We start from the raw sequence: 24277 nt of genomic DNA, 5'->3' as shown, positions 1-24277 counted from the left end.
ATTAATAGCCTTAACAATGGTTTTATATGCTCTAAGAGGAATGTGTGATTTGCACAGTCAGACTGTATGTGAATCGAAAGTTATAGTTTTAACACCACTTCGAAGAATGGATGTTTGGAGGATGCAACATGATCAGCGGGCATATTCACTTTGCTCTTTGTGGATGAAGGTTTGTACAAACTTGTTTTTGATTTGCTCACTAAATGATCAGTAACTTCTTGCTCTTATATAAATCCGGCTAATTGTGCATCGCTCATCCTTTTTCCATCTTTGCTTCCCTTGCACAATGCTATTCCTTTACCAGTAGGGCCCATAAAATGAGCTTTGACCCAAGAATAGGAGCTGTTGAATGGTTCACTATTATGACATACATTGCATTTCCAAATGTATGACCCACCTCTTGAAACTTGTGATAATCTTGTGGCGTGTCTTCATAATGGAGATGCCACATCAATATTGAAGTTATCACTTCGTTCAGATTGCCGTGCTGCTGAACTTTGACTTTCAGTAGTGGCCATTCTTGCACAATAGAAACTATGAATCTTATAAGAAAATAAATATTAAATTAGAAATATTTAAATAAACTATGAACATGAAACATAGAAGTGCAAATATACGATACAAAAATACTAAAAAAAGATAGCTAAACTTGTTCCTTCATTTCTTTAAAAAAAAAAAGAAAAAACTTAAAAAAATTCATGAAGATCTCAAAAAAAATCACTAAAAAAGCTAATGAAATAGATCAAATGCATACCTTAGATGCTTAGATGTCCTTTGTAGAAGCTATTGGACACCCTATGAATGATCCTCTTCAAGAATAATGACCTTGCTTTCAAAATGCCAAAATGGAGACCAAATGAGAAGAGAGCCCAGCTGCAAACTAAAATGAGGGGAATGAGCAATGAATGGCCCATATTAGGGTCGTTTTAGGGTTTAGGGGCGAAAAGGAGACAAAATATAATTAAAAAATAAAAAGAAACACATGTTATATTGTGTCACTTAAGTGACTTAGCGGCTGAAATGCCCGGATGCTCCGTGGATTCACGTGGATGTGCGACAGATGCTTGACAGATGCTTTCCCAAGCATCCGGCAAGAACCCGCAGGTAGAAGCCAGGCTTCCTACCCACCTCCACCATGCTTCCAAACACCTCCACACACCCGCACCGGCGTCCTGGCTAAACAGCCATGCACCGGTTTCTTAGCTTTTGACAGTTTCTTGTGTGTGGTCTTCTTTTTGAAACTGAACTCTTTTTTTGATCAGTAAATGGCTGCCTTTCAAGCCGTTAAACACTTCACAAATTCAAACCCATGAGCTCAATGGCCCAGCCTAGGTATAAAGCCTTCAAGCACAATGACCTAGTGTGGTTTGAACCTTGGTGGTAGCCTCACCAACAAAGTGTTTCTGCTGCTGCTCTAAATAGGACTCTTTAAAATAAGGGTTTTTAAAAATAAAAATTTAAAATCAAGATTTACCTTCATAGCTCATCAAATGCATATCTGAAATTTTTAGTTCAAATCTCTTTTCTTAATTTGTGATTCAAAAAAGTGATCTATGGGAAAGGAGCTAACCTAATGTACTCTAGGTTTAAAACCATTGCTGGGATAATTATCATTTTTTCCTTGGCATGCTTTTTGTATTTTCCTCTTCTAACTTTTGCTATTCAGTTTTTTCATTTAGATGGAGAACTACTTTTGCAAACAGAAATTCATATGCATATTGGGTTTCTTAATTTTTCATGATAAATGTCTTTTTGTGCATGGTGTTTATATGCTGAAATACACCTTAAATTCTACAATACTTTGACTGGAATTTTAGTAATTTGTTTGAAAGATATTAAATTACCCATGAATTTAAGAGGTGTTTGGTTTGGCAAGTGGGCAGGGATGAACTGAAGGTTTTTGCAGGGGAGGTGGTTCGATTTGGAAACCACTGCAGAGATCCACAGTGGCATCAACTGGACCGCTACTTTGAAAAGTAACATGGATATCCTAGATCATTTGAACCTTGAAACAGACTAATCTTTGCTCTTAATTAAAGCATCTCAGAGACATGCTACTTATTTAGTGCACATTATGTAATTTAATTGGTGTCTTCGCATGTTCAGGTTGGGTAGGGAAATTCCAATACAGAAACAATCGAAGGCCGATGCTGAAGCTGTGATGCAGGAGTTGATGACACTAGCACAAAATACAGCTGTATGTGGGCTAAATTTTATTGAATTACAAAGATAGGGCTGCATATGTTGTATTTTGAAGTTATAATTAGGAGAATTAGTTTATCAATAATAGCATTTCCAGTTGTACTGATTTAATCAGTTTACTTTGGAAACTTTACTAGCACAATTGCTAAGAAATACCATGATTATGCAGTCTGTGTACATTTTGATATATTATTATAATCTGGTGCAAAAACCAACATTTTGTTTTTTGTCTTTTGTGAAGGAAAGAGAGATCCTTGCAGTCATCCTACTAGATTATATACTATTCAAATAATTTGCCACATTCTATCAAAATAACTTCAAAATCTGTCACATTAATCTGAAACCTCCAAAAATTGCTGTTATTTGTTAAAAAAATCATCTGTACAAATATGCACAAATTTTGTTGGAAACTGTAAACTCAGTTTGATTTGCCAAACAAAGTTTTTAGTTTGAGGTTTTTTATTTCCTTATTGAATAAGCATTTCCATTAAATCTGTTGTTTGGGTGATTTTCTGTTGAGGTTTTTGATTAGGGATTCTGTGATGGTTAATTGCTTAGGTCGGCTCACTATTTGGTGACTGGAAGATTGGCCGTTAGGGGTTTCCTCTTTTAAATTTTCTGTTAAATGCTGCTGCTAAAGTGCCACTGCTGCATTGTTGTTAATCTTCTGTATGTTTTAGGCTTTTAGCCACTCTACTTTGCTCTTTATTTGCAGCTTGTTCTTCAATCCTTATTGACTATTTTTGCCATATTCTTGATTCTCTTAATGCCTCTTCTCATCTCCTGCTACTGCCTTCTCTTCTATGTTGCTGCACAGTTCCATTCTTGCCATGTTATTCCAAAGACAAATTTATAATCTTAAAGTATTTTTATATACTGTAACTTTATATTGATAATAAATATTCAAGGTTTACAATTTTATATTAAGAAGTATACATATGTATAGTATGCCAAGCTCCCTTTACTGTGGCAGCAAGGCTTGGATCATCATGTTGTGAGTCTGTGACCATGTACATAAAACAACAAAACACATTTGACATGTATTTCAAAAAAAGTCTTGAAGTATAAATAACATTTATGTAGTAAACTAAAATAAAATGGCTCTTCAGTAGAGAAAATATTTCTCAAGTAAATACAGAGAACTTTTAAAATAAAAATAAACAGTGTAAATTAAATAAAATGATTCTTAAATAGTGCTGAAGGTAAATAAATAACTCAAAGTTAATACTGATATCTCTCAGCATTTTATAGATAAATGTATTTAAGATATGTATACTCGTATAACATAGTTTATTTTCAAGTTCTAAATTTAAAATTTAAAATTCAAATATGAAATAAAAAAGTGATTAAATAGAAAATCAATCAATCACTGTAAATAACAGTGGTTTTAATTTTATTTTCATTGATTGGTTAACTTGATTGTCAATATTTAATATATCCTTTTTAACACCGCCATTCATCATATTTTATGTTCTAAAAACATAAGCAAGATAAAATTCATTTTTAAGTTCTTTGAACTTAGATCACTATTTTTCCTAGTTTTTATTGGTTGATGAACTAGTTTGAAACTTATTTCTTTCAGAACTCAAACATGAACACAAATCCGATAGCATGGTTTTAAATAAAAGGTTTCTTTTTGAGGTTCTTATTAAAAACATAATAAATTTCTAACCACATAGCGGACACTGCATCACATTCTACTTCTAGGTTCTTATTAAAAAAAAAAAAAATTTCTAACCACATAGCAGACATTGCATCACATTCTACTTCTGATAAGGACTAGGGTTAGACATTTTCCCTCCTGTTTCAGGACGAGTTGTTGTTTTTCACTTCAGACACCTCTTGTTCCATTTCTTTATTTCTTTCTTTTTTGGGGGGTCCCTGACCTCACTTTTGTTTCAGGGTCAATGCTAATTATTCTTATACAGTTAATTTAAAAATAAAAGAAAAATATTGTTTATGCTATACTTCAGCCATTTTGGTATAAGCTTTCTTGACAGTCCTGACAGTCCTTGCTATTGTTGGCTGGATGATTTACCTGTCGTTACATTATATTTCTTAATTTGTTTTTGCAAGACCTTGTCTAGGCTTCTGTCTTCATTTGTCTTGATATTGTCTTCGTTGACATATGTAGCAATGATCATACTGAATAATTACTTGGATAGCTTTTCACTCATATGTTAAGCTATTTATAAGACAACATTCTCAAGTTCAAGCCACTGCTTCAGTAGGCTAATAAAGAAGTTGTCTACAAAGTAGAAAGTGCTAAGGTAGAGTTGGTTATCCTGTTCAAGAGTATCCAACTCATGCTTATTGTTGGTTACAATTTTTGTTTTTGGCCGACTCTGTAGCTTTAAGGTTATTTTGATAAGCTGTCTTTGTTTTTGGCATGTATGTAGAGATTCTATATGTTAGTGGATGTACTACAAATGTCATTACACTCACCAATATTTGGCACCTTTTGAATTTTTGTTATCCGTACATTTCACTGAGTAGAAATAACCTATTATTGGCTGCATGACTCAATTTGTGACTTGCTTTTGTGTAGAATATAATTCTAATGGATTTTCTTCTTTATTATTCAAATTCTTTAGAGAATTTGAATGCGTTTAAACATGGAATGGTATTTCATTTTCAGATAAGTTTAGATAACTGTATGTTGAATTGTTCCTTTAAATATTTTAATTAGGACTTGGAATGAGTGATTTGTAATAAAAAATGATGCTGAAATTTAACTTCATAATCACAGGGGAGATTGTAAGATTTATGGTGACAGGAACTTGTGGGTTCTATGGGTTGATAGGTGCACCATTAAGCAATATGTTAACAGTAAGGCAGTTGAAGTATAGGTCTTAGGTATATATCTGTGTAAATTATGGATTACAGATCATGCTTGTCTTTAAAGATTAAACCACCTTAATCTTAATGGTTTTGGCTGCCATAAGTTAGTAGCTGCTACGCCTGTTAGGAAGTCTGAGGCTAGACTATATAGCCTGATATGATAACAATGAAACTTAATTGGGTAGTGCTTTGAGCAAAAACTTCAGCATGTTTTTAAAAGAATAAACTAATATGATATTCAAAAGCCCAGTTAGTCAAGTCTTGAAGTAATATTAATCATTTATTATTTTTCAAATTCTGTAATTCCCCTTTCAATTGAGTCAACATCTGTGGGGCCCATGAGTCCATTTCTATACTTCTGAGTGGGTTGAAGGGTAATTGCCAGAGAAGTGGGTTTTGAAAGGATTTTATTTATTTATTTATCACTGCTATTTTCATTAGTATCCAATCATTTCCTACAATTTAGTGGAATATCTTATATTTTAAGAGCGCAGTTGGAGGTGTGATCTTCACCATGACTATCCTCATAGGGAATTTATCCAGAGATGACCTTTTCACTATTGACCTTGTTCATGTCCTTGCAGATTTTCAAGAGTGCATGTTCATTAAAAGTGCCTAGAGCATGTTCCTACTTTTTAAGGGCCTTTGGAGGGCAACGGTGACAGAACCATATTATACAGCCTCTGATTGGATTTGGGTATGAGTCAGCTATGCATAAATGGTTCTTAAGTTATTACTGGTTCTGTAATGAAAGGTCAAGGTTTATTGGTTACTTAGACAATTAAATGTTATAGCACCAGTGCCATACTTTGTGGTTATTGATTGTTATCATTTTTTAAGTGACATGTGATGCATCAAATAAAAATAATCATTATTGTTGAAACTTGGGCTAGGTGTCCAGAATGTTAATGAATAAATAGTGGCAGCCAAACCTTGAGAGACACATTTTATGCTTATTACACATTTCAGACCTAGAGAGTGCAGTGCACTAGGTGGCACTTATTGTCTAATTCGAGTACATAAACCCTTAGATCCAAAGATCAGAGCATGAATCCTTCTGGTTTCTTGTGGGTAATCTCATCCAGGGATGGGATTGTCATTGAACTGAAAGCATTCTCATCATTGGTAAACTGGCTTGTTGGGTGAATGGAGCAGCATTATGCAACTGTATCAGTTCTGATTTTGGAAATGATATTCCATCAAGTGCTCTAGTTCTGGTTAATTCCACATTATTATTATTCTATCTATATAATGCAGCAGATTTCATCAATAAAATTTAAAATACAACTCAATGGTTATTGTTAGTGATTTCTTTGTTAGTATATTGTTGTTGTACATTGTTCTTTCTTTCCTGGCATCATTTTGCCTTTGGTTTAATAATTATAAAAGAATGAAAAAAAGTTAGAAGGCATCACAAATACTGGTTGTGAAAAAAATTAGGCAGTGGTCATTACAAATTCAGGTTTTGGTATAGTGAGCTCTCGTTATAGGAGTAAAAAAATATGAGTATCACATTATCACCTCCCCGAGAGCACAAGGAAATCCTAACCCTCTCAAGACCTTGATTGAAGTTTCTGTGTCCTAAATGTGCATTTTTCACAAATGTGACAACACTTACAACACCCTAGCTCAGTAATTCAAATGCAAATGATTGATATGGAGTAGTCTCTTTGAGAGGCTAGAGGTTAAGGTAATGTCCATATTTGTAGATTTAATTACCAATAAGTTTAGAACAATTGCAAAAGCAATGCTGTTTTAGATAGGGTCCCATATAATAATTGGAATGTCAGTACTTCCACCTTTGTGTAATGATCTATCTGCTTCTCTAATGGTATGTACAAGGCTGTCTAGAATGTTTACTTCTAATGAAAATCACCCAGGCAGGAGAAATTTTTAACAGGTCACATTCGTGGTGTACACATTTTTGCCTGTAGATCTTGGATGGAAGGTTTCATAGGAGTTCATAATGCATGATGTTTAAGAGCACATTTGTTTAAAATAGATTTAATGTGCTGTCATGTACAAACAAATAAGCTACAACTGAAAGTTTCAGTGTGAAGCTTGTTCTATATGGAGTTTATGTAATGTGCTTTGTTATCTCATTAATTTATCTTCTGTGAATGACTTCCTCATCACGTAGGTGTTGTCTCATTTGTATTTAGTTTGGATCCTTTTATAAGGTGAACATTACTGTTGATCTCTATGCCTATGTTGCCTATTAGTGTCCAAACACTTAGGCATTTACTAGGCAAGATTGAATGGTCAACATTGCGACCAAGTCATCTAGTAAAGACCGAGCGTATAAGGACTTGTTTATCTTGCATTACATGCCGAGCAAGTCAGTGATTAACGAGCACCCCAGTTGAGGCCAAGCGCATATGTAAGCCGAGCTATTATAGTAGAGACCGAGTAAATTGAAAGACAATTTTTTCCGGGCAAACAATAAGAAACATGTATATAGAAGCCAATTACTAGTATGAATGTTACCAAGCATCAACACATTCAGATGCCAAGCACCAGTTTTGTTATATAAGTTTGTAATTGCACAAACATCTATGTAAATCATTTTGGCCGACTTCTATATGATATTTAATGTTTGTAGAGACAGTTAAGATGGAGATTACGCATCATTGCAGAACGTAATGATCCCGAGGAAGGCAAATCAACCAATCAGAAAATCAAAGAGAAACAACAGAAGAAGATGAATAGTAAACTGTTGATTGAGATCTAGATCTTTTGAAGAACATCTACTTAAGGAGGATTCTAACCCTAGAATCAAAAAGTGTAATATAGAATGTGTAATGAAGAGAGGATGCGGACAGAGAGATGGAATGCATGGGTGAATGAAAGTGTGAATGTGTAAGTGAAGAAGCAAACAAGGATAGAACAGAGCAAGAAAGGCTAAGTCTGGAATCAGATTAGACAAGGGCAATCCAAGCAGTGAAGGAGTGAAAGGAGATATCAGATCAAGACATTGTACAGAGGAGATCCAAAATCAGCTTATAGAGCAAACCAAGGATCAGGTACTGAATCAGTTTTAACAGGATTAAGTCAGGGTAAATCTCTTAACTGAGTGATCCTAACAGATCTATGTAAATCTCCTAACAGAGCCCTTACTTAATTGTAAGTGTAAAATCCTTTAATAGGGTAGGACCTATGTTCCCCCAAGTTTTCGGTACGGGGACAGTGGGGGACGGCGGGACGGGTTTCCGGGACGGCAAATTTTTTTGGCGATTTTGGGGACGGGGGGACGGGGACAACTATATATATAGGAAAATTTTAAAATATAGTATAAACATTGAAATTTGTAAATACACATGTCGTTCATATGAAACTAAGCACAAAGCATGTCATTTAAACATTATAGAACCATAACATACAACATTTGAATGCCATCTATGAAATAATATCCGATTTTAGTATTTTACTATTTAGTATTTTAGTATCCAATTCTCAAAATGCATATCAATACAATATCAGAGAACACTGAACAATGAACATTAAGTTATTAACCATTGTCAATATCATAAGACTCATAATGATAAGCACGATAAATCATAAATCTGAAAATCAAAATCAAAATATGCCCAAAGCTATAGGCTGCCATAAAGTAATAAGTATCATATAATCAATGTATCATAATCATGTTCAAGTTCAACATAAAAAGCAAAATATAGAAAATGAAGCAGACTGCTGCTCCTATTCTGCCTCTACTAATCCATGGCATCAAAATCAGAATCCTCCTCACTGTCATCCTCCACAGGAAGTGTAGTCTCATCTAATGGAACCCCAACCAGTCCTGGTGCTATGTCATCCTCATCTATCTGGGCCACATCCTCAGGCTCAACATCCCATCACAAAGCTGGTGTCTGCCTATACTCTGGAGTCTGGCGATCGGCAAGTCGAAGAGCATGATGCACTGTCACTAGCTTCTCCGCTCTTTTAGAGGTAAGTCTATTCCTCTTGATAGAGTGGATATATGAATATGTGGATCAGTTCCTCTCTGCAGCTGAAGAACTAGCAACCTATGAAAGGAGGCGACCGGCAAGTATCTTTAACTTAGGTGTATCTCTCCCATGCCAAGTCCACCATCCAATAGGATCTCTCTGTGCCAAAAAAACTCTATTCAACCTTGCTTGTGGCTTACCCAAGTTTGGGCCACGAAGGTTGGTGAAGTCAAGGAACTGTGCACGAAGAGTAGAGGCATCTTGAGCTGAATACATCTTATCAATTGCTTTTGTGAAGCCATCCGAAACCTTAGGATCATCACATGGGAGGTCCCTTCCACCCAACTGTGCATACCATTTGGGATTTAGAGCAAATGCTGCCATATGAAGCGGGGTATTCATTATGTTCCACCTCCGAGTCACAATAGGCCTAATATGCTCCTCATAAAAGCCCAATGTAGGATCCTTTGCCGCAACAATTCTCTTCATCTTACCCAACATGCTGTCAATAGTCTCATAGATCTCTCCTAAATTAGGAGCATCAGTATCAACATATCTAATGACATCAACAATGGGTGCTATGACAGAGCAAATGTATCTGCAAGATCAAAATGCCAAAAAAAAAAAAATCAGAATTAGAATTTTAAGAATTTTAAGATTATTAGTAGGAAAATCAGCAAGCAAAAGACTAATAGTAAATTAAAAAACCCAACAACTTACTTCATTGTGGACCACCAACTCTCATCAAGGATCCTTTGCCTCACCGCTTTTCCTTCAGTGGACTTAGAATGAGACCATCGTCCCCACTCTGGATTCACCACCATCAATTGAAGGGCCTCATACACCTCAATCATCCTCTCCATCAAGATGAAATATGTGCAATACCTATAGCAACAATTAAAAATTAAAAATTTAAACTTAAACATTAATGATTAAAATTTAAAACAAAAAGCATCACATGTAAGTAAACCTATAAATAATTTTTTTAAATAACTTAAAGTTAAAACAAACTAAAAGTAAACTATAATTATAATTGACATACCTTGTCTCGGCTGGTTTGAGGAACTCCTTCTTAGAGAAGGACCTGAATAGAGCAAGTGAAGTGTGGTGGTTGCAAATAAACATTTGCACTTCTCTAGCTTCTAGCACCGTTTGCTTCACCTATTCAATCTTTCCTATGTCCTTCAATGCATTGTTTAAGGAATGAACACAACAAGGGGTCCAAAATATGTGCCTATAAGCACCCTCTATCATCAAACCTGCTGATTTGCACATAGGTGCAGAATCTGTGATAACCTGTATAACATTAGAGGGCCCAATCTCCTCTATGGCATCTCGCAAAATGGTGAATTGAAAATCTGCATCCTTCTTCTTTCCTGAGCAATCTATGGCTCTCAAAAAATAAGAGCCAGCAGGGGATGTGACAATGATATTGATGAGTGGCCGATGTCTAACATCGGTCCACCCATCCATCACAATAGAGCAGCCTGTCCTAACCCAAGTGCGTCTCATATCCTCAAATAATAAAGCAACCTTTGAGTACTCTTCATCTAGGATAGTGGTTCGTAGCTTATGCTCACCGGGGGGCACAAATGAGGAATTCATGCTCATAATATCTTTCACCATTTGTTTATAATAAGTGGAACGGGCTGCATTATATGGGATACCATTAGCAACAAAGAATCTACCAATGGATGCCTCACACTTCTCCTTTGCCTGTGCATTAAACATACTTTCCACCGAGCCCTTTTCACTACTACTTATCTTTCTCTTCCCTCTAGACCCACTAGGGCTGCCACTAGTACCAATGGCGGATGAAATATGCCTAGATGATTGTGAGGGAATGGATGGTGATGTCACTGTCAAATTTTGCCCTTCCATTTCAGCCTCTAAGTGCAATCTTTGACATTCTAATTTTTGTTTATCGGTTAGGTTAGGACAAGCTTTGACTCCTTGGCATGTAACACCTAAAAAATGTGACTTCACTCTTGTATAGCTGACCCTAAAATCATCAAGACAAACATGACAATCCCACACCCTAGTCCCTCCCGAATTCTTTTTATCTGTTGGCCTAGGTGTGACATATTGGAGAAGAGGTTTTTTCCTATTGAAAGGACCCTTTGCAAAATTCTTCATAATGTCGGAAGGGCATTTAAACAAATCAGCTTTAGGATTGGGTTTTTGCCTAGTGTCACTACTAACAACATCAACCTCTACATTTTCTTCTTCACTACTACTACTTGTACTCCCACTGCTGCTCATTGTGTTTAAATATGCAATTGAATAGATATATGAGCTGAAACAATGAAAAAAAAAAAATTCAGACTTTGCAAGCTACAAATTTATTAAAAAAATGATAGATGAAAGCACAAAGAGTTTTATACTTACTTGGTGGACAAAATAGAAGATCAAACCCTTGGTCAAGCTCTTGGAAGCAAAACTATTACCTCCTCTATTTGCAAAATGAAAACTTCAGCCGGCTGCAACATAAAATGAAAACCAAAGAATGGTTAAAACAATTTAAATGTGTTGAGTTATATACATTTTAGGGTTTTGGAGGAGTGGGGCCCACTAGCCGACCAAAAAGGACACAACAAATGTTCTTTTTATGTTTTTTTTTTTTAATGTTTTGAGCTTGCAAAAAAGGGGGACGGCCGGCCGTACCCGATACGGTCGGGGGACGGCTAGATGTCCCCTTTCCGTACCAGGGACGGCTGGGCGTCCCCCTTTTGTCCCCCCCACGTCCCCACGTTTCGGGGACGTCCCCTGCAAAAAAAGGGAATTTGGGGATGGCTGGGGGACATCCCATACCCATCCCCCCGTCCTCGGGACGTCCCCGTCCCCGAAACGGGGGGTTTAAGGCCAGGTACACGTCCTCGGGGAACATAGGGTAGGACTTGACAGTCTTGAAGCTTTTAATAGGATAGAACCCACATAGGGTAGATCATATATTATGATCAAACACTATAACCCTAACAGGTTAACTTTATTGTTGCAACAGTGAAGATTTGTGGGTTTCATCCACACCCCAGTTTTACCTTCACATTGAAGTGTTTCTAGGTTACCAAATCATATGTGTTGAATCTTTCATGGATGTTATGTTTTCAGCATTACAGTTTTATGTTACATTTGAGATATGAGATGAATTAGGTGTGAAATCAGTAACTTTGGTTTTGCAAGTAAAAGTTTAAGATCTTGATTCCCCCCCCTGCAGTTTCTTGTTTCCCATTAAATCCTTCCAACACATTACATCTGTGTATTTAAATCTTTAATAATGTCTAGATTAGACATCTTGCACTTGCCCATGTTGTTACTATTTTTCTGTCTGTTTTCCTCTCAGTATTAGATATTTCTAGCTGCAAAATCTTTGTAGATATGATGCTCAACCAAATGGAGCTTCATGAATTGTAAACAGAAAGATGCATGGAGAAAGACTGATAAAATTAATATCTTTGATAAGAATAGCAATTTTGCGCTCCTTGTACACTGGATTTAGTTGAAGGTAGAACTTCTTTACATTATAGATTATTTGCAGTTTGAGAAAGCCTTTGGAAGTGGTTAGAATGGTTAATATGTTAAACAGTTAAAGGTGATATGTTTGAGGCTTAAGCATAATTATCGTGCTTAAAATACAAATCTTGGAAGCATATGTTCCACATACGCTGACACTGCATACATTGATGGATGTGAATATTTGTCAATGCTTAATTGGCATACTCAAGCACATTTGAGCTAAGTCATGGGACACTATTTTTCTGCATTAGTATGATATTGCATAGGTGTTTCTGATGGTCATTTGCATGCTGGGTATATCAATCATGTAGTATTTTGTTTCACGGAATGTTTTAGAAACTCACGACTCAACAAAACTTAGCTGACTCAAGCTTGACATCTTTGGGCAGATTTTCTAAACAGGGAAAAGTAGGTATAGTTACGAATTAATCTTAAAAAACATGCATACTAAATCACGAAATTTATTTTAGAGACGTTAAGTGATTAAGTAGTTTTATATTCATTCATAATATTATAGATACAAGAAAAATTCAAATAAATACTTGATCACACATCATTTATCATTGATCATTCATAATTTCATCATACCTTATGGTATTATATTTCATAAACTCTTAATTGTTAGTATTGACTTCGTCCTGAGTTCAAACATTCACTCATATGATCATAATGGTTTCACGGTCAGAGTGGTCAGAGTGGCCAAAAATATCAAGATTCAAATTTCACAATACATCATAGTGGTGGGCTATGTCTACATCTCATGCTGCCTATTCTGCTGCCTTTCCTTATAAATAGAAAGGACCCATAAACTCTTGTACAACATTGGGCTCTACTTAACCAGAGTCGAACTTCTTTTCCATGGATCACTCAAGATGATTTTTGAGGCAGTCGATGCCTTTGATTTTGTTTAGACAATAATGATTCATTATTTGAATTTTGAACTCTTTGTTACTTAAGGGTTCTGTGCTTCCAAAAAAGGTCCTGGTTTGTAGATGCTATATCTCAAAGAAAAAGTTCAACTTGAAATCCTTGCATTGATTAAAAAGTTTAGAGATTCTAAAATGCTAACTCTAGCATCTAGCTAGCTGGTAAATAACAGAAAAGCATTAAGAGAGAAAGAATAATAAAATCCTGGAATGAGAGGGAAAAACTAAACAAAAAACTGAAAATAAACAAGAGGGAGCTTAATAATTGCAACACAAAATTTCCAGTCCATTACATTGGCATGGAATGTTTCCGGATCTGACTCTCAACGTTTTTCAGAAACATGTGATACAAAGAGGGCGAGTGCTAATTTTTTAAGGTAATATATATATGTATGTATGTATATATATATATGTATGTACGTATATATATAATACATACATACATACATACATATATATATATATTACATACATACATACATACATATATGTATGTATGTATGTATGTATGTATATATGTGTATATATATATATATATATATAGAGCAAATGCTGCCAAAATCATTCCATGTTTGTCCAAATCAATTCCCAATGTACCAAATGTAGTCAATGTAAAATAAAAAAAGCAAATGTTTTGATTCTTTTGTGGCTGCAGAATGTATTTATCCATTGTTGGGTGATTTTTAGCTTGGACTGAAGACTTCTAGGGAGTTATCTTTGCAAAAATCAAAATGTAAAAAACTGGCCGAGTCTACAAAAATCACCAGCAAGTAAAGTTGTGAGTGATTCGCCCAAGTTTTTTTCTTGTGAGCACCTATGGTCCTGCAAGTTTTCTGATGATTTTTTAATCCAGGGGTTAGTATCATGATTATGTGTATTTCAACTTAACAGCAAATACTGCAAGTAAGTACTTCTGTTTGCTTGTCATACTGTGGTGGGTCAATATTACCTTAAATGCTTTATCTGGCCACTGCAATAAGCTCACAGATTTATTTAAAATATCTTAAAATTTGAGAAAGTGTTCAGAAGAGCTTTGTAATTGGCTTGAAAATATGATGTATTAAAGTTCATACTTAGGATTAAGAATAGATCCACTTCATCATAAAACTTTAGCTGACTTTATTGCTATTCTCTAGAACTAGTCACTTGTGTCGCCTACATTTGAAATTAACATATGTAGCCAATAAAGCCTATAAAGGAATTTGAGCAGCCATTGCACATCACTTTGAAATGGGAGACATTGAAATGGAACATCAATTTGTCATGGAATGCCCGACGTACAGCGACATCAGATCCGGGTACTCAGAGATGTTGGAAAACAGCAGGCTGAGCCACCTCTTTGTGGAAAAACTGTTGTACAAGACGAAAAACTTGATCATCAACATGCACGGAAGAAGAGAAGAGTTAGTCGAAGAGTTACAGCTGGATTAAGTTGTAGTTAGCAGGCGGGTCCCATAGGCTGCTTTGGCCTCGTGGACGTTATTAAAATCCTTCATTCATTCATCATTAGGATACTCCTCATAAGCATGGTATTCTTTAGTCTCATTAACCAACCAATATAACATCTTATCATCAAGTAATGTGTTGTATTGGCTTGTAATAAGATGCTACTGTGATTTAGATATGATGCATGATGTTCCCACAGGCATAGTCAGCCTTTCTTCCTTTGCAACTATTGTTACCTTCAACAGCCAGCCCTGCTGAAATGCCTCAACACAAAGTGCTTGAGGGTGCCATGTCCTCTTCTGTTGAAAAGACTACTAGCAATCTTTCAGGAATGTTGCAACCCTAGATCAATCAAAACTGAGCAGTTGAGAGAGTGGAAGGTTTATGCAGTTCCATGCCAAAAAGACTTAAGCAGCTTGGATTTCCAGTCTTTAGTTAGTATACAATGTCGATTGTTATGTTCAATAATCTTGGTTATCTGACTATGTATTCATTGTTGGCATTGGATATTTATAAGCACCGGTTGGTTGATACCTGTGTTCCTCTGGCAACTATCAGGGTCCTTTAAATATATTGTGCATCATTAAGGAATTAGTATGATTTATTTGAATTGAATCAACTCTGATTATTGGCTGTTCATCTCCGGTCTTCTTCTATAATAATGTTATGTGCAAATAAAGAAATATTTTACTTCTGGATCAGGTATGCCTTGTCATTTTATTATTAATTCATGTATCGAATTTATTAGATACTGTAGTAAACATTAGGCGTCAATGCCTTAAAGGTTAGATTTGAGCAATTCATACCCTTTTATCTGAGTAAATGCGTAAAGAGGCCACAGGGTGGTGAAGACCATGAGATCAAGCGATTTTTAAGGATCATCAAGTGAATGGAATGAAGGAGAAGATTATGAGGAACACTTGACAAAAGTACAACCAAACAATTGCCAAGTTGGAGCTTCTTCTGAGAAGGCTGTCAATTTGAAAAGTTAGCCTTTACTAGATGAGTGAGGTTAGGAGATGAAGTTGCATTCCTTTAGAGCATTGCATGGAAGTAGCCTTCAAGGCATTGAACAGTTGTCAATTGGAGAAGTAGAGCAAAGGGTGTGTAAAAGAAAATCTGATGGAGAAACAAGTGCATAGAGGGCTGAAACCAGGGGAAGAGTTGAGGATTTCTTTGTGGCAAAGGGTTGTACATAAGCACCGAAACATTGAAACCACACTTGTGAAAAAGAAGCTTCTATGTGCTAGGTATGCAGCAGAATAAAACCATGACAAGCCTTAGTGGAGAAAAAAAACTTGGCTAAGTTATAAGCAAGAGCATCCCATTAGGCACGAAGAATTATAAAACAATTTGGATAGCAAATGGACAAGATGAAACAACAATTTGGCTATGATTTTTTCTAGCCACCTTGCAAGGTTTAGTGATTGACTGAGATACAAAAATTAACCAAGCCTCCATAACTACATGGGAGAGATTAAAGGAGGCCCTTGAAGAAAAGTTGAAATTGCTTCATGATGATGATGCTATATTTCACGACCAACCAATATGTCATCATATTTCATGCTATATTTCATGAAGCACTAGAGCATGGATGAAGAAGGTGGCGGTATTCCCAAACCTTCCTATTTAGAAGGAATGATTCTAGGAAGCCAAAGCAAAAATAGAACAAGTGATGGCTAAAGAATGGACAATCTCCAACGAACATGCAAGTATTTCATTGTGATCAGAGTCAGAGAAGAACATAGTATGGTAGGTGCTAGAAATAAGCATAGCAATCAAGGCGAGAAGCCTTCTTAAATCCATGCCACAAATGATAGTGGCAATTTCCAATAAGGTCGACGATGATTGAAGTCGATGATAGGAAGACCCTAATAAAGACATCACAGTAGAGTCACCACTTGAGGGTGAATAAGTAATGACTCAATTCTACCAATGATGAACACTAGGAAGAAACTAGTTGTATAGAGATCATGGGAAAGAACCCAACAAATACCATCATTGATGGAGGCTCAAAAGTCAACGTATTGTGTTAAATACACACAAGTGCCTCGGGAAACTAACCCTGGGGCATTGACATTCCAATTATTAGGCGCTAACTAGCACAAAATCAAGTCATTGGGGACATTGATAAAGAAAGGTAACTACTGAGACCCAACGATTCCTCTTGAATTATGTGTCAATCCCATTGAAAAAGAAAGCATACAATGCATTACTCAGGAGATTATGGTTGGTTGCAACTAAAGCCAATCACAATGGAAAAAGAATTCAATCTCCATTGGAAACAAGGTTTGGATATAACTAATTGAATCAGAGACCCAACCTATTAGTGAGGAAACAATTTACTCGGGTTCGTTAGATCTATACTTAGGGGAAGAATGGATGGAGAATTAAAGTCTCATGGAACCAAATGATGAAACAAATTTTCTCGGTGGAGAATTACAATCATGTTTAGAGGATGAAACAAATTCTCTTGAAGGCCTATTTCATTGGCAAAAGGAGAATTATGAAGTATTTCCTCCGCTTTGTAATTTTCTTGAATCTAAACTATGAGCAAAGAGAAATTGATTAAAGAATGCAAAATTACGTATGGTACATTTGAGAGTACCAAGAGCAATTATAGAAAAATAAAAAAAATAAAATAGAAAGTAACAAAGAAAAAAGAAAAATTGAAAAACATTAAAATATTGACTTATAAGTATAAAGCATGACCAATTCATTATTATAAGGAAAGACCGCACTTCTTATATGTTGTACAAAGGCAAAAGGTAGCTACAATTCACATATTGCAAATTTAAATGTTGAATGACAACAGGAAATGAAATCCTATTGGCAACTTTGGTATTCTATTTGACAAAGAGGACATCACATCATCCAATCACAAGCCGTATGCATCTCCAATGTATGACAATCACCATCACCCTCCATTGTTTTCCTTCAATGCATGTGCTGTAGATAGTATTTCTTCATAGTACGACATCATTCATCATTACCTTCATTGCACAACAATCAACCATTAAATAGCAACGTAGTTCCCTGGTCAACATCATACATGGGCAAAAAACTCCAAAATCTTTCCTTTTTTTGTCTTTGTTAGAATTGCTTTTTCCCTCTTTAAAGGTCGTGAAAATGATGTGCATCATGGAGTTCTATGTGTTTTGAAGGTCATAATTTGTGCTTGGTGGTAGGGGCATTTGCCCTTGACCCTGCATTATATTGGATAAGGAGCATGCAATGGGCACCATCCTGGGACCCTGTGAGGGGTGCTACCCCTTGAACCTAGTAAGGGTGCCATCCCTAGACCCCTGAAAGGGGCACTCTCCCTTGACTTTGCTAGGGGCATTGCCTCCAAATTTCCATCACACATTAGATTTTCCAAGCATTGTCTGAGTTTGAGTCTGCAAAGTACAAGTCATTGTCTGCACTATTGTTATCAGTCTTCCCCAGTGTTACTTGATGTTTACTTGTCATTAGGAAGATGACTTTTTCTTTTGGGGGATGGGAGGATTATGTTGTTAGTGTACACGCTCTGATAGTATTGGTTATCCGACTATCTATTAATTGTCAGCTTTTGGTAGTTTTAAGCATTGGTTGTTTGATGGTTGTATTCCCCTTGGCAGTTGTTGGGTACTTCAAATATATTGTGTATTGTCAAGGAAAGTAGTATTATCTATCAGATCAACTCCGATCCCTGGTTGATCATCTTTTGTCTTCTTCTGCATTATTTTTATTTGTGATAAAGACATAATTCACTCTTGTATCTGGTATGCATTCTCATCTTTATTACTAATTCACTTATTCAATTTATTAGATATAGCCTTAAAGTTGTAAAAATAGTAAAAAAGAAAACAGTTGCTTCCTCAAAATGGGATGTATAACGAATGGCAGCTTCTATCATTGAGGAAATGGAACAAAGACTATAGATCCTGAAGTAAATATTCCTGATCTATCACTTTATGGGAGTACTACCATAACTGTGGTAACACTGGACCCTATCTTTTGACAGCAAGGTGCATCTGAATCACAATAAAAATTACATGCTATCCATGAACATAAGAAAACCTAGGGCCTCCAATACTTAAAGCATGCATCCTGGATAACTGGGAGCCTATGGGTGTGATGAGAACATTGCTTATACTCAAAACGCGCATGAGCTCTTCGCATCAAAACAGGAGAAAGAAAGATATTTTAGGGAGGGCGTTGGTTTTTTGACAAATCTTTTTTCTTCATGAATCATTGGACCCTGCCTTTAAACCAACTGAGTGCAGTTCTTGTTTTGGTTCAACTATCACTCATGCCAGGTGAATACTGACAGTAGCAAGCATTGTAAAAGATGATACAGTCATATTATCCATAAGCCTTGAGCCATGAAAAATTAGGTTCTAATTTGCGATAGAATGATCACAAGTCTTCAAGGGTTACAATAGCAACAACTGACAGATTATGAGAATGTTCCCTTGAGATGTCAGGTCTTCCACAAAGATGGTCATTTAGCTAGATCTTGCCCTACTTAGCAAGCCAACAATCTAAAAGACCTGTGTAAGATGGCCATGAAGCGAACCTCAGCTCAGAGCAAGAACAGAAGTAATCTGTTGCAGTAGTGAGCTGAACACAATAAGTTCAATAGAGGTTATACAAGATAAGGCAAGACAGAAAATATGACAACTACTCAGGTGCCCATAATGAATCCTTTAGTTGAAGTATAAAATGATAGTATACCATCTCATAAAAGTAACAAATGTCCCTCCAAAGTAAACACCAATCAAACTTATATAATTTTATAAAGCCACAACCAAGTCCGAAAGGGCAACAGCACTAGTCCAAAGGTCTGCAAGGTTGATCGTACGGCACTAATTTTCAACTCCTATTTTATTCTGAAGGGAGCTAATAGGTAACAGGTGCACAAAAGAAATTTGAAAAATATTCACAAGAGTTTCTCTTAAATGAATCCCATAAATGAGGCCCAATCCTTCAAAAGCTATATGTATCTAGATACCCAAGATTGTAAACAATGACACGGGAGGATTTGGCTATAACAGATCCTTCATTCTTTACTTTTCACAGAATAATCATACAATTATCTTGGAATATAAGCGAGACAGGGTCCAACACCTATTACACAGTAGAATCAAGGATTATATTGGTCCTTTTAAATGAACAATCAGATTAGGATAGTTGAATTTTGAAGAAGCCACATTTCAAAGGTCTATACAAAAGAAAATCGATGCACTACTCTTAAGAATCCAAGCTTCTCATCTTCTGGAACCTCAGACGTAGTTCCCATCTCAGAGTTGATTCACTGGTGAGGTTTCTTTTTACTTTATAGTTCTATAGAACACAATTTGCAGTTCTGTGTTGCCAATATATAGCACAGTTATGGTGCTAGAACAATTAATAAATAGTGCTGTGTTATTAAACATATTTTACACATTAAATGGGAGATTTCACTACAATCAGATACCTAGAGGAAGACAAAGGCAGCACAAGTTTCATCATAAGAAACTGCAAACAGGTTCATGGATCTCACCTACACTTTAGGCATGATAGATATAGTCTTAGAAAAAAGCTTGTTTACTTTTAGTATGATTGGAAAGTTAAGAGAGATGTTGGCATTGATGTCAACTCAGTGAAGTATGCATTGTCAAACGGGGAGTTAGATTCTAATGAAGATAGTCAGCACATTCATGACAATGTTGGTATTGGAAACAATTGAGATGATAAGGACAGGAGGTTTATGATACAAGTACATAATTTTTATATCTATATACATGGGAATCATATGGGGAGTTAGTTCTAATGAAGATAGTCAGCACATTCATGACAATGTTGGTATTGGAAACAATTGAGATGATAAGGACAGGAGGTTTATGATACAAGTACATAATGTTTATATCTGTATACATGGGAATCATAATGACAGGTTTTTTCCTTTCCTTTCTTGGTAGTGTTGTTTGTATTTATGAAGCAAGGTGACTTTAAGTTCATGTTCTATGAACAACAAAGTAGCAGAAGATTGTATTTGTGAAGACTTTTGTAATGGACACCTTAGAAATGCCCAAAAACTGAACCCACTGCTGATAGGAATTTAGTCAAATAATTTGCATCCAATTCCTAATTTCTCCGTTAAAGGTTTAAAACCCTTTATGACTCTAGAAATAAAATGTTTGTTTGTTTTTATGTCTTTGTATAGATTTGAAACCACATAACATGAACAAGAAGAAATTTATAATAATATGCAAACTGAAGATTGAACTATTGCTGAAAGAATATTAATTTTCAAACTAATTAAATCAAATACATAGCAGACTTTTCAACTCACTAATTACTTCAGTATTATAACATAATATTCTAGTAATGACTTCTCATCTTGCTGCTACAGTAATATGAATAGTGCCATGCTACAGTAAAATCTGCCTTCAATCAGTCCAAGACCCTCATAAAATCATCCCTTCACAATGGCATAAGCATCGGACAAGAAGTGAGAATGATATGAGTAAACACCCAATTTTCCTGTAGCTAGAAATGTGCCCAATCTGCCTGTTAATGAAATTGATAGTAATGAATTTGAAAGGCCAAACCCTTAAGGAATGACGTCTAGAATGTCACAAGAGAGGATAGATGTCCTCTAATGCCAAGAATGGATCTACAACTCGCACATCAATTTTCTTCTCATATTCAACCTGCTGAATTGAGCCACTAACGCTCTCTTTTATTCTTTCTCCAAGAGTCAATTCAACTCACATGAGCAATGTGGGATAAAAGATGTGCAATATAAAACATATTAAAATAATCACTTATGTCTCCCTTAGGCACCCCATTTTGATTTGCACACATTCCCATAAAATTTAATATTAAAGTAACACATTAATATTTTACAACTAAATTAAATGTTACTTTAATAATACTTCAGACATTAAAATATATTAGCTATCGGACTCCGAATAGCATGAGTGATAGTTCGTCGGAAAGCTCTCGCCAAGTAGTATCAAATTCAATCACCAAAACTAGTCTCCCATGTGTCTTGCTGACATGCTAAAAATTGTAAGTATGCTTGAGACTAAGTAAATCAACCCCGTTTTGGCCCAAACTGGAGATGACTAGGTCAAAACACTCTAAGATCCCTTTAAACCCTTTGTTAGCTCTCAGGACTATGTAGAACTAGGCTAACGTACACACACTTAGTCGACTGCTAAAGTGGGGACATTACAACTTTTTGGAGTAGTGTACATGCAGTCAAATCCATGATTTTGATACATGTCAAAATGTATTGCATATGTTGATCAACATGTTTTCATAAGGTTCCAATGCATAAAAGATAACTTGGGCTTCATCCTCAAGAGTTATCAGTTAATATACTTGATTCTGTCTTCATGGCATCAGGAGCAGGACAGTAAGCGACAGGAGCAGAATAGTAAGTAATAGGAACATCATAATGATGACAAGAGCAGAACAGTAAGCACAAAAATAAAATAATGACATCAAGAGCAGAACAAAACGACAGTAACTTTATTTGTTTGGCCTAGTAATTTATAGTGAAGATGTTTATCAGATGTTGTAATTGCAAATGCATTGAGAACCCACATAAAGTGATTGACTTGATATATGAAAACTGAGTTTGTTGGAAGGATTGGAATCCATAGATGCTGAGTGGATTTGGCAAATAATGACAGCATGGAAGCATAGGCATAGAATGTGAAATGTTATTCAAAATGCCTTAGGGAAATGTGGTCTTATGTCATGCAATAATTGTAGGTCTGCATAAAATGGATTCAGTGAAAGGACTTTAGAAACTTTTGGGAAAGCACTGCCATGTTGAGATGAAGCAGAGATCATAATGGTGAACAGAAGCCAAGCTCTAGTCAAAACAAGGATGTGTCATGTTTGTCTTAAAATAGTGATATCCATGTGAAGGGAGAAATGGTCTAGGTTAAATGATTGTGTTGCTAAAGTTTTTCTGTTTTGACACAGTTTTATTGCACTAGAATTAAGGGAGAATACAATAAATACAGTTAAGAAGAATTTGAATCAGTGAGATGTAAAGTGAACAATGCAATGAAGGTGAAAGGTAATTTTGCACAGCTTGAGGGGATCATCAGTATGTGATTGTCTTGGCATGATAGAAGATTGATGAAGACCATAGCTACGTTGTGTGTAAAAATTTATATACTTACATAATGAGAAAACACCACTGTTTTGATGATGAGTACAGTAATTCATTGAATTTGGTTGTGAATGATAACATGTGGGATAGTTTTGGTTCTGGTGGACTGCAGGTCATATTGATGTGTCACTTGAGGACTGGTTGTTGAATATGCACAGACAGTTGTCTTCTTTGATTGATCCGTGTAGTGTGTTCATATGCAGCAGTGCAGATATTTCTGAAAAGAAGTGCAGACTATTTTGTTAGCAGGCTGTTGTGTAAGAAAATGTGTGCAACATATCTGTAATACCAGAAGTGCAGGATGATGGCTATTGCACTAGGTTAACATGAAGATCTCTGTGCAGCCTAAGGCATTCACACAGGAGGAATTTGTTTGCTTTGATTTTTTGTTGGCATTGGTTTATCAGTTCTCACTTTCATCCTTTGGACATTGATGTCAAAAGTGGGAGATCATTGGCATGACTGGCAAGTTGGCAGAGAGTTGGCATTGATGTCAACTAGGTCAAGCATGCATTGTCAAAGGGGAGTTGGATGCTAAGGAAGATAGTCAGCACATTTATAACAATGTTGGTATTGGAAACAATTGAGATGATGTGGAGAGGATGTGTACATATGTGTTTACATATGTGTATACATGGTAATCATGACAGTTTTTTGGTTTTGGTATAGTGTTGTATGAATTTACGAAGGGAGGTGAATTTAGGTTCATGTTCTGTGAACAGAAAAGTTGCAGAAGAATGTATCCAGTGAAGACTTTTTGGTGAGCAGTGTAGTTGCAGTCAAATGATTAGCCATGAGTTGGATACATGTCAAAATGTATTGCATATGTTGATTAACACGTGTTCATAAGGTTTGAATGCATAAAAGATAGGTTGGGCTTCATTCTCAAGAGTTTTCAGTTAATTATAAATATGTTTTATTCCATCTTCATGGCGTTGGGCAGAATGGTAAGCAACTAGAGCAGAACAGTAAGCCGAGGGGAACAAAATAATGATGACAGGAGCATAACAAAATGACTGTAACTTTATTTGTTTGACTTAGTAATGCACAGTGAATATTTATAGCAATATTACTAATTGTGTATTTCAAAGTTTGGTATTTGTTCACTAAAATATGCAGGTATAGTATTTTTCATATTTTAAAAAATACCAACGATTAGTTACTATGTCAAAAAAAAAAAAAGAAGCTTGCTGGGTAAGTGTCTGTTTAGTTTTATAAATAACAAACATTTCAAGAGCCCA

The 24277-nt window shown here is 35.7% G+C and overlaps 2 protein-coding genes across 2 annotated transcripts in view; one reads left to right on the top strand and one right to left on the bottom strand.

Annotated features, from left to right (window-relative positions):
- Positions 1–24277, top strand: part of LOC149539875 (protein PSK SIMULATOR 1-like) — a 139451-nt gene that overhangs the window by 39277 nt on the left and 75897 nt on the right. Inside the window, exons 3-4 of the mRNA XM_089801078.1 lie at positions 1884–1976; positions 2107–2197. Coding sequence (XP_089657204.1) covers positions 1884–1976; positions 2107–2197 — 184 coding nt within the window. The remainder of the gene's footprint in view (positions 1–1883; positions 1977–2106; positions 2198–24277) is intronic.
- LOC149539877 (uncharacterized) lies at positions 8552–11443 on the bottom strand. Its single transcript, XM_089800273.1, has 5 exons — positions 11379–11443; positions 10033–11286; positions 9711–9875; positions 9265–9588; positions 8552–8606 (listed from the first exon to the last, which is right to left on the bottom strand). The coding sequence occupies exons 2-5, from the start codon at positions 10113–10115 to the stop codon at positions 8552–8554; spliced, it is 627 nt and encodes a 208-aa protein (XP_089656399.1). The 5' UTR covers positions 10116–11286; positions 11379–11443.

This window comes from Cupressus sempervirens, chromosome 9 (assembly GCF_028749045.1).
Source record: "Cupressus sempervirens isolate cs-2001-9-10 chromosome 9, ASM2874904v1, whole genome shotgun sequence".
NCBI classification, from domain to species: Eukaryota; Viridiplantae; Streptophyta; class Pinopsida; order Cupressales; family Cupressaceae; genus Cupressus; species Cupressus sempervirens.
The sequence above is the reverse complement of the archived record's forward strand: the minus strand, read 5'-3'. Positions and strand labels throughout refer to the sequence as shown.

Bases quoted from the DNA above. Each gene is read 5' to 3' on its own strand.
- LOC149539877 (XM_089800273.1), bottom strand. From the start codon at position 10,115: ATGTTTATTTGCAACCACCACACTTCACTTGCTCTATTCAGGTCCTTC. The intron at 9,876-10,032 runs GTATGTCAATTA...TTGTTGCTATAG, and splicing joins CTCAAACCAGCCGAGACAAG to GTATTGCACATATTTCATCT. The intron at 9,589-9,710 runs GTAAGTTGTTGG...TTGATCTTGCAG, and splicing joins AGTTGGTGGTCCACAATGAA to ATACATTTGCTCTGTCATAG.